Below are 10089 nucleotides of genomic sequence, written 5' to 3'. Positions count from 1 at the left end.
GTGTGTGTGTGTGTGTGTGCTCATTTACAGTATATAGGCGCTCCGTTTACTGTAGATGTCATCAAAGTGAGAGAACATTTCTTGCAGCTTTTGTTTTGTACCAGGTGCGAGAAGTGAAATCCGTCTCCGTGGTAACAATCTTTTTTCAGCTGTTGTTTCCTGCTTCACTTCTTGAAAGATGAAACCAACATGAGGTTATTTCTAATTTGAATTAATAACCTCATGAACCCTATGGCATAGCATCCCTATTATGGACATTTACTGATTTACTAATGACAGAAAAACAAAAATAGCAGATCTACAAGCTCACAACATGTCACACCATGACATGTTGTGAGCTTGTAGATCAGCTATTTTCGGCATCGAGATTTGGCTTAGAGGGAAAGGTACTGTAGGAGGGACCCAAGGATATAGGCCCCTGGGGGACCCGGTCAACAAAATATAAGTGTTTTTAAGTGGTTAAAATGTTTTGTCATGAAATCTACTAGGCGGTGTTTTTTACCTTCATATTGAGTGCTCAGTTCTGCTATCTGCAGGTGTTGTTTGGCAGAAGTTCAGATTTTAGTTCAAAATCCAGACACGTATACAAAATGTAAATCATATACATTTTATTAAAAGGTTCACTTAAGTACATTAGCTGTTAGATCAATGGGCTTCCAGAATCAAGACTGATTCACTCTTGACTATTACATACAGTATAAACAACAAGCACAACTCCGACATCAGACGGATCAAGTAGAAATAAATGTTCCGAAACAGGATTATCTCTGGCCGAGACACCAGAGCTGAAGATCTTTACATCGTGAATATTTTGATTTTAAAATAGCAACATGGTTTAGGAATTATTAAGTTCACCCTACTTTTTTTAATGGGAAGCTCCTGCTGTGAGTCCCTGCTTTATTGATACAATGTATATTTTTTAATTATTAAATGATGAACTTCTCGTAATGACTTTTTGAAAGTAAAAAAAAGCAAGTGCTTTCTGAAATGTCCAGTTACATTAAAGCCAAGTGCACTGTGATGCAAATTGTACCAAAATAATTCACTTTCAAAGCTGCATCCATTTTATAAAAGTTTTATAAAAGTTAATTACCTGAAGATCACCATTTAATATTTCTAAAATAGAAAATAAAGTCTGTCAGCATTTTGACAAGCGAGAACCACCTTCTTTCTACACTACATAAAAAGTAGCATGTCCTTTTATTGAGTGATAGCAATCATTTGTCTATATAATCCAGGAATGTATAGATCTGCCTGTCTGTCTATCCTTTACATAGCTTGAGAACCGATCATCCAGTCAAGTTCACACTTGGCGTGTGAATTGCCGAGTAGCCTAACCCAAGGGCAATCAGTGTGGAGTGTGGAGTCGATTGGATGACCGTGCTTCCAGGGTCCTAGACTCCTAATGTAGCTATCAGCCTGCGCCTCGTTCCTAATGTGCGCCTCGTTCCTAATGTGTACACTCTCTGAATGGACGTGCTTCGAACAGCCGGGCCCAGAATGGCACTAGGTTTTATAACAGTCACTTGGATGATGACTATGTCATTAGGTAAACATACTAAAAACACTTCCAGTCATCGTGATTATGTCATGACTCATGACATGTATTGGCACAACCAATAAAGCCTTCCTTATTCTCTGTGTGAGTAAAAAAAACAGTTAAGACAAACCTCAGTGGTTGTATTTTACAGTAGCCTTCATTTATCACATTGTGCGTTAAAAGCTATCAGTGTGGTTGTAGATATTGGAAAGGTAGTGTCGTTTCACCAAATGAGAAGGCACAGGTGGGTGGAGAATGGAAGGCAGGATGTATATGACACATAAAACATACATTACAGTGTAAACACAATTGGTCACTCATACATACAGACTAAGGTACAGATCAACGTACAATACAGAATCCTCCCAAACACAGCCGGAACACAGCAAAATCCAGAGATGCTGAGCGCATTTACACTCTGGATTTTGCTGTGAGGGCTTCATCATTTGATACAGTGCATACATGCAAGTAACAAAGTTAGTTCAATTATTCTCCTTGGATAAAGTACCATTTTCCCAGTAAAGTTAAAGTGCTTTTTAGTAAAATTGCTAAATATCTACCCTCATAAAGTTCATAAAAATGTAGCTTCCAGTGAAGACATACACGTCAAAAGAGCATATACCAACACGACAATGTGTTCGAACCAGTAAGTAATGATCGTTAGAAACGTGTTATTTTACACATAATATAACATGATACATTCCATTAAAAATCCTTCGTGGGAAAAAATAAACAAAGGAAAAAGTAGGCGATTTTTTTCAGTAACTTCACCGCCATCACAGGGCAGATCCCAAACATGGGGAAACAATTAGACAGTACCATGATCCAATGATTTCCATTCCATTCCATTGTTTTTGTCCCAGTTTACAGTACAACAAGTCCTTGGATGAGCACGTGGATATGTGACATACAGTATAGCGGCGCTGCCTTCACGGTCAGCTGTAATGCCAAAGGACATACAGTCTTACTATGTACAGGTTCACTTAGTCGTCGTTTTATTCACCTTGAAACAGGTCACCCACGGTAACCTCGCTCTCCACAGGGGGATTGAGAGTCGAGCAAGGTGTGTGTGTGTGTGTGTGTGTGTGTGTGTGTGTGTGTGTGTGTGTGTGTGTGTGTGTGTGTGTGTGTGTGTGTGTGTGTGTGTGTGTGTGTGTGTGTGTGTGTGTGTGTGTGTGTGTGTGTGTGTGCGCGCGTGTGTGTGAGTGCACATGCTGGCGGGGTTAGTTACCTCCACATGTGTGTCATGCGATGTGTGGGAGAGACAGACAGTTTGCGTGGGCAAGTTACTGTTGAGTTGAGCAGCACCTTTGTGTCGTGATTCCAGTCACGTGGTTTCCCTTTGTTAATAAAAAAAAAACACAAGCCCTCTTCTTTCCCTTTACACTAAACTTACTTTGACGCCATCTCCGAAGCATTTATATATTTCTTGCACTCTGTCGCACACACAGACATCATCCTTTCTCTCCCTCTTTCCATCACACACATCTTTGCCTTTTGCTTTACTCGCACCATACGGTATACAATCACATCTCTCACAATCTCTCTCTCTCACACAGTCTCTCGTGGTCTTTCCTTACACCAGTGTTTCTCAAACTTTCAAATGTCAAGGTCTCCCCTTAACTCTGACAGTGTACAAATGGAACCAAATGAACCCGTTAGGGTTCATTTGGTACCATTTGTACACTGTCGGAGTTAAAGACTTGTATGGGTCAATTTAGACCCCTCTAAAGGAACCCACAGAGTCCCTGGAATCCACTTTTTGAGAACCACCGCCTTACACGTTGCTAATGCGCACGTTATGTGGGCTGCTATCTCTGACGCGGCCCCGGCCCCCCTTCTCCTCGCCCCTGTAGCTCTCCTCCAGCCTCATCTTCTCCGGGTCCGTGCCTCCTCCCTCCTTGGGCTGGCGCCGCATCTGCACCGGCGCCGGCGGGCTCGGCGCCTGCCTGGTCTTGGCCACCTTGTCGAAGAAGGCAAAGTCAGCCACGTACTTGCCGGACGGCGAGAGGGAGACGACGGGCGGGAACTCGTAGCCCCACAGGATCTCGTCGGGCAGGTAGGAGGTGCGCACCTGGCAGGTGGCGGAGGTGGGCTCCACCGTGGCGCTCAGGATCACCAGCAGCTCGAAGTCGGCCACCTCCGGGTCGGTCCAGCCGCCGCCTGTAGAGAGGACACGGGCAGAGCGTTGAAGACACTGGAAGGAGATGTTACTTCATGTCTTTCAAACGTACTGGTCATTGGGGGGGGGGGGGGGGGGGGGGGTTAGCCTGGTAGGATTCGCCTCGAAACATGGGCTGCAGATTGTGCTGTTGTTTGGTTTCTATTCCGAATGTTTAGAGGGTTTGCACAGGGCTCTACATCCGGTATGGGCGTGTCCTCTCAGATTCTGAGCTGGGACAGCTTCCGGACCAGGGATATCATAGTTTTGGCCCAGAAGTTCTTCTCGCCACCCTAAACTCAGATTAGGGGGGTTTCAACTGGTTTCATGCTGGCATCTGAATTTTGCCTTGGCCGAGAGGGAATTGGCAAATTTCAAAAAGGGTGAAAAAAAAACATGTTTGTGCCACAGCTTTTTTTCCAGTAAGAAAGAAATAGCCAGCAATTCGAAGTTCTTCCGGTACTTTTAATTTATTATGCGCATGGACAGACAAGCAAACACAGGCACGTTTTGGCGGCAAGCCTTCCTCAGCGAGTATCATTATGTAGGCTACGTGCCACGGCTTTTCCCGCCTGTATTGATCCCAGCGTATTAAAATGTTCACGAGATCTGTAACTGATTCAAGTCCGCTGTTTTTAGATCTTTGTTTTTTTTGCCATTCCATGGTTTATTTAGAGTGGACAGTGGAGGAGAGAGACAGGAAGCCGAGGTCAGAGACCTGTGAGACGGGACAGGGGTCCCATTCAAACTGGACTCCTCACAAAGAGGAGAGTGTGGTCAGTGCATTAACTGGCTGGGCCACTAGGCACCCCTTGTTCTTCTGTTAACCACATGAACCCTAGTTTCCCTGTTCTTTGTCTGTCATAACTGGCAAAGATTCAAGATTCAAGTTTGGAAGATAATCTCAATAAGTGTAATAATTCAAGATTTACCTGCTTTGTTTCAGTCAGTTCTTGGATGTCTATGGTGTCATAATTATGGTATTTGATCATATAGACACAGCCAATTGTCCTGTCTGACCAAATACAGAACAAGAAAAAAGGGCAGAACAATTATGAACAGAACAATTACGCAAACCAAATCACACTTATTCTAGGTGATCGCTATTTATTTATTTATTATAAATGATGTAATATTAACTCATCACAACTCACATAGACTCAGGATATTTTGAAGACTTTTTGACATTTAGATGGAAATACAGGGTTTGTGTGGTTTAAGAACTAGGCTAAATAAATGAATCATAGTGTGCTTTATACAGGGATGTTTTGTAGTGTGTGTGTGTGTGTGTGTGTGTGTGGGGGCTTAGGCTTAGGCGGGTGGTACCCTGCCAGGGTGTTTTTGTCCTGTTTGAGGACCCCCAAATCTCCAAAACACAAAAGCCCCCGCGTACCAACTCACACAAGTTCCCCCCACCCCCATCCTTCATGGAAAAGGCAACACACTGAACTACATGTATTCCGCTGCACGTGAACACTTTCCATTCATCATCACTACTACAACCCACGTTACACAAAAGGACATGCTAGAAGGCATACGCACTCAAACAAACACACACCTGCATCAACAGGCCTCACTCAGAATTCAGACTCGGTCATCTGTCCAAACAGCCCTCAGTCTTAACCCGGACCCAGTATCGCTCTCATTCAGGCAAATAACACAGGGTTTCGTAAGACACAGAGAGACAGACAGACGATGAGAATAGGTAAATACATGCTACTAGACTGACACACAAGAGCGGTGACAGAGACACATAGATGGCAAGACAGATCACAACCACACACATACACACACACACAAAGGATATAAAGATAAGCGACAGAGTGATGTTCTATCGTTCTTGTCCAGTGGTCCGGGGACCACCAGTGGTCCTTGAGAGGGTTCCAGGTGGTCCCCAGCTAAATGAGGGAGAGTTGGTGACCAAATGGACCCTTAATAGATCTTGAGAGCTTGTAGATATGCTCTCAAGAGTTAAATTATTGTTAAACATCTGCATTACTTAATTTACAAGACACCTACATAATTAGAGCATGTAGAAGACTTGTTATTTTGATCAACATTGGCCTGTTATCTCTCCTATGGTACCACATCAATACAGCATATAGGATTATGGACAAAGTCGTATCAAACAATAACGAAATAGTCTATGTTTTGGTTCTGAGAGGCTTAATCTCATCAAATGGTGGTCCGTGGCTCAAATGCTGAATAAATAATGGACCTTGATATGAAAAGGGTTGAAAACCACCGTTCTAGTTCACTAGTTGGAAAGCCCTGACAGTGCTCTTATAGACTGTGTCTCTCTTATCCCCTCGGCCATTCTGAGGCAGTGACTTCACCACAACGAGTCCTAAACACTCACAGTCGGCTGCGAAGTAAGCTAGCGTTCAATTATGTTCCTAACAGAAAAGTGCAAAGTCTCTCCGTACGAGAACACAACGGTATGGGGTGCCCAGCGTATAAAAGTAACTTCACAGGGAGGAGAGGAGTGCTGCTAAGCTCCTGAGCGGATTAGCGCTGAATTCTGTTGAGTCAAGGACATCGGCATCAAAGTGCGCCTCCCCCAAGAATCAAACATTTTACAATGTGAGTTATTGTACAGCGATGGTGGTCAGCACGCAACAAAGAGAGACACCATGCAAGTTTAATCTCTGCTGTCGCTGTGACTAAAAGATAGGACATGTTCATGTTGTCTGTTGTCTCCGTCTGAGAGAAAGCTTGTATCTCTAAATCAGCTTGTATCTTTATATCTAACCTCGATAAGGAGTCAGGATGTCAGAAGAGTGACAAAGAAGAACGATAAAGAATAGTGACAAATTAATAAGGGATTTTGAGTGACTGACAGGATCTGGACACAATCATACTAAGTAGCCCTATTTTAAACTTTGGACAGTGTCATTTAAAAGGAGCGAAAAGAAGCTATTCTCCCTAGAGAGAGCGCGAGAGAGTGAGAGCGAGATGTCCTGAGCTGAAGTTCCAACTTGCTCAAACGGTGCAAGTTGCTCTTGTTGAACATCTAAATTATCCAAATATATTCACAGCAGGAAATCATATTCAAACAGAAATGTATGTGTGAGATGGTTACTTTTCTAAACCTAACTGTACCAAACATACAATTGTTATAGGATACAATTCTATAAATATTTATTCAAAGCTATAATCTGGAACTAATTTGAATGAAATACAACTTTATTTGAACTAATCTTTGCTGTAAAGGATGTTAATAAAGCATACAGTAACTAGCACATCTGCAGTGGTTGGAGGCCTACTGGTTGACTACTGGGTGCTTAAGATAGGATCATGAAAAACAATAGAACCTGCATACTCATATGCTCCGATTAAATTTAATGACAACACTAGATGCGCCACCAACTTTACCGCAGTGCAGACAGTGTTACAGAGAAAAATAACACATTAGTGCAGAAGTACCGGTATTTCATTAAAATAGGAACACCAGGTTGAAAGTGGATAATAGGTGCTTTCTCAGAAGGTGTCTTTTTGACATTATTTTCTATTGTAGATTTATAATAGAGAAAACCAGACCAAATGAAGGATTTAGATGTGGTATACAATCGAACTTTACACTATTATATTAGGGATATACTGTATGCCATACAGTTCCATACAGTGTATGGAACAGACGGACACTATTATCATTGATGCTATCAGGAGAACAGAACTACAGTCCCTTGCAAATATAACTACAGCTAATTCAACTCAAATTGTGGATTAAGTATAGAGGGACGCATTGTAAACCAGAGAGTGTGCTGTACCTAGGAATGCAGAGAGGGTGGAGAGAGATAAGAGAGAGAGATGAATGAATACAAGAAATGGAGAGGCGGAAAGGGAAGTTTAGGTTACAGAGAGAGGAGTGGACGGTGTTGAGAGGAAGCGTATAGAGAAGAAGAGAGATGTAGAAAAGAAAAAGAAAAAACAAAGGAAAGACTAGCCTACTGATCCTTTTCACAGCAGCTATCCCTGACAAGTTGACAGGGAAACAGCTGAAGGTTATGACATTAACTGTGAGTGTGTTTCATTTATGTGGGACATGAACAGTTAATGTGTCACACTTGCACACAGAAACACATTTAGAAACTCAGTTAACAGTATTACCTTCAGCTGTGTTTACCTGTCAAAATGGCTGCTGGGAAAAGGGTCCGCATGGGGATGAAGACTTAAGAGTGTAGCTCAGCAGACTACAAAAGTCAAGTCAACTCGACCCCGCAGACCAAATGGCAATATTAACAAAATGGGCCACATGGGTAGGAAACAGAGAGATCAGCACTCATCAGCTAGTACTGAGATGTCTGTGGCGCTGTAACAGGATCTGTGCAGATCTGCACCCTGGACTGTATGCCATTGTGTTCTAATGAGGGGGCGTCTCTGGCAATCTCTTACACACACATTCCATGCAGAGAGACCTCTTCTGCTCTTGTGCCAACCCAGCCCATGGATGGCCATGGGCGGGCAAATGTACAGCACGTGACTGGAGCTACAGTACAAGCACGCAAACGCGCGCACACACACTGACACGCACGCTCAAATCCTACTATCATACTATAATCAATCCTACTATAAAATAAAGAAAAGTCTGTCTGTCTGTCTGTCTGTCTGTCTGTCTGTCTGTCTGTCTGTCTGTCTGTCTGTCTATATCCATTCTTCTCATTTTTCTCCTCAGTGGGTTGACCGGTCAATCTGGAACTGCACACGGGCATCGATCATTGGCATATTATGCAGGGACTGACAAATGTTGTGAACAAATGTTGTGAACTTTCTCCTTAGTGGGTTGTCAATCGAATCATTGCGACCGCCAGGCCGCAAGTTACTATGAAAAGCTCCACCGGCTGTCCGTCAGTTAGTCTGTCCGTCACATCACGTCACACTTTTGGCCCTACACTTATCTCCGGCACCGTTGCCCCTATCCATGCCAAACTTTGCACACACACTCCTTGGCTGGCAAACCACAACCTCCATCCCTGATTCCTCACATGCCCCTTTTCTAGCGCCACCATGAGGTTGCTTTTTGCAGACAACATTATTGCGTATACATGCGACCTGACGGTCGCTTATCTCATGATTAGGGAGTCTTACTGGTATTAATTTGTATTTCCACAAGGGCATTGACAGTTGTCATGTGCAGGGATCTGACAAAGCAGATTTTTCACTTTTCTCAAATTTAAGCTGTACTAGTTATCATTTTTGCAACAGGCTATGAATTTGTAGTTGCGTTCGCATCTGCACGTACAGTATTTGAGGCGCACACTTCCCAATAACTGTAACCGTCTCGCACAAGGCCGCGAGGCGATGAGTGCTCCTTCAACTACACAGAGATGGCTTATCTTTTAGAAAATGGAACAGGAAGTTGAGTTTCTGAAAAAGTAAAAAGGGGACATTTCTTTTTCTAAAAGGAAGCACCTGCACGTGCAGACTACCTCGTGGGATGTGAGATGATACTTGTGGTTTTATAAACATGATGATGAATACCTCTAAATTGTGTCGTTCTTTTTCTTCTACAACTGTGACTCAGTGGAGGTACAGTATTTTGCAACAGTGTCACAACCCTGGGGTTGTCAGGTGGTTGTCATGGTTACTAACATGGTGTCTGAGTTTCAGAGAATGATTGGAGGGCGGAGTGTGCCATCAGTGGAGATCTGGCCCGCTTGGTTCTCCCCCTATATAAAAGGCTGCAGGGCCAGTCCTCTCTCTTTCTCTTTCTCTCTCTCTCTCTCTCTCTCTCTCTCTCTCTCTCTCTCTCTCTCTCTCTCTCCCTCTCTCTCACCATGTAGCTCACTGGAAGCACTCCAACCTTTTTGTTTTGAGTTGGTTAATCTATGCTTTGCACGATACAACAAGCATCACTCATCCACACACATGCATACACCACTGTTTCTACTGACCTCCATGGTAACATATTGCGATTAGTTCAATATCAGTATAATGTCACTGTCGGACAGAAACCTTGTAATTCCAAGTTTCAAACGTGTACGTTTTTTCATAAAGTAAAGCCCTGCTTCATCATACAAGACTGTCGCACAAAAGCAGTGAAAACTACAAGCACACTCGCATCGCGAGGTGTTGTGTGCTTGTAGATTGTCTATTTTCACTATATTAAATCATTTTAAAATTGATGAATACAAAACGGTTTTGGACATACAAGGTTTCCACCCGACAACGGCCATATTCTACTGTATGTTAACATAGGAGTTGATGTACTGTATGACCTTTGGCAGCCCAGGCTCTGAGGGGGCTTCCGTCATCTATGATGTGGTAGAAGGTGAGGGGGATGATGAGGAAGGGGCTGTCGCTGGACGTGTCCACCTGGAAGGGCACGTTCCTCTGGTCCAGGCGCACCGTCTCCCCTTCCTTGGTCAGGGAGGTCTGGAGCAGCTTG

At 43.4% G+C, this 10089-nt stretch overlaps 1 protein-coding gene across 1 annotated transcript in view; it reads right to left on the bottom strand.

Moving 5' to 3' along the window:
* Positions 1–3317: 3317 nt before the first annotated feature.
* Positions 3318–10089, bottom strand: part of kcnj10a (potassium inwardly rectifying channel subfamily J member 10a) — a gene marked incomplete at both ends in the record, with an annotated part of 14842 nt that continues 8070 nt past the window's right edge. The window contains 2 exons of the mRNA XM_080741885.1: positions 3318–3703; positions 9920–10089. The exon at positions 9920–10089 is cut by the window's right edge and continues 8 nt beyond it. Coding sequence (XP_080598011.1) covers positions 3318–3703; positions 9920–10089 — 556 coding nt within the window. The remainder of the gene's footprint in view (positions 3704–9919) is intronic.

Source organism: Nannobrachium achirus (assembly GCF_963921795.1).
Source record: "Nannobrachium achirus genome assembly, chromosome: 14".
In the NCBI taxonomy this organism is placed as follows: domain Eukaryota; kingdom Metazoa; phylum Chordata; class Actinopteri; order Myctophiformes; family Myctophidae; genus Nannobrachium; species Nannobrachium achirus.
The sequence above is the reverse complement of the archived record's forward strand: the minus strand, read 5'-3'. Positions and strand labels throughout refer to the sequence as shown.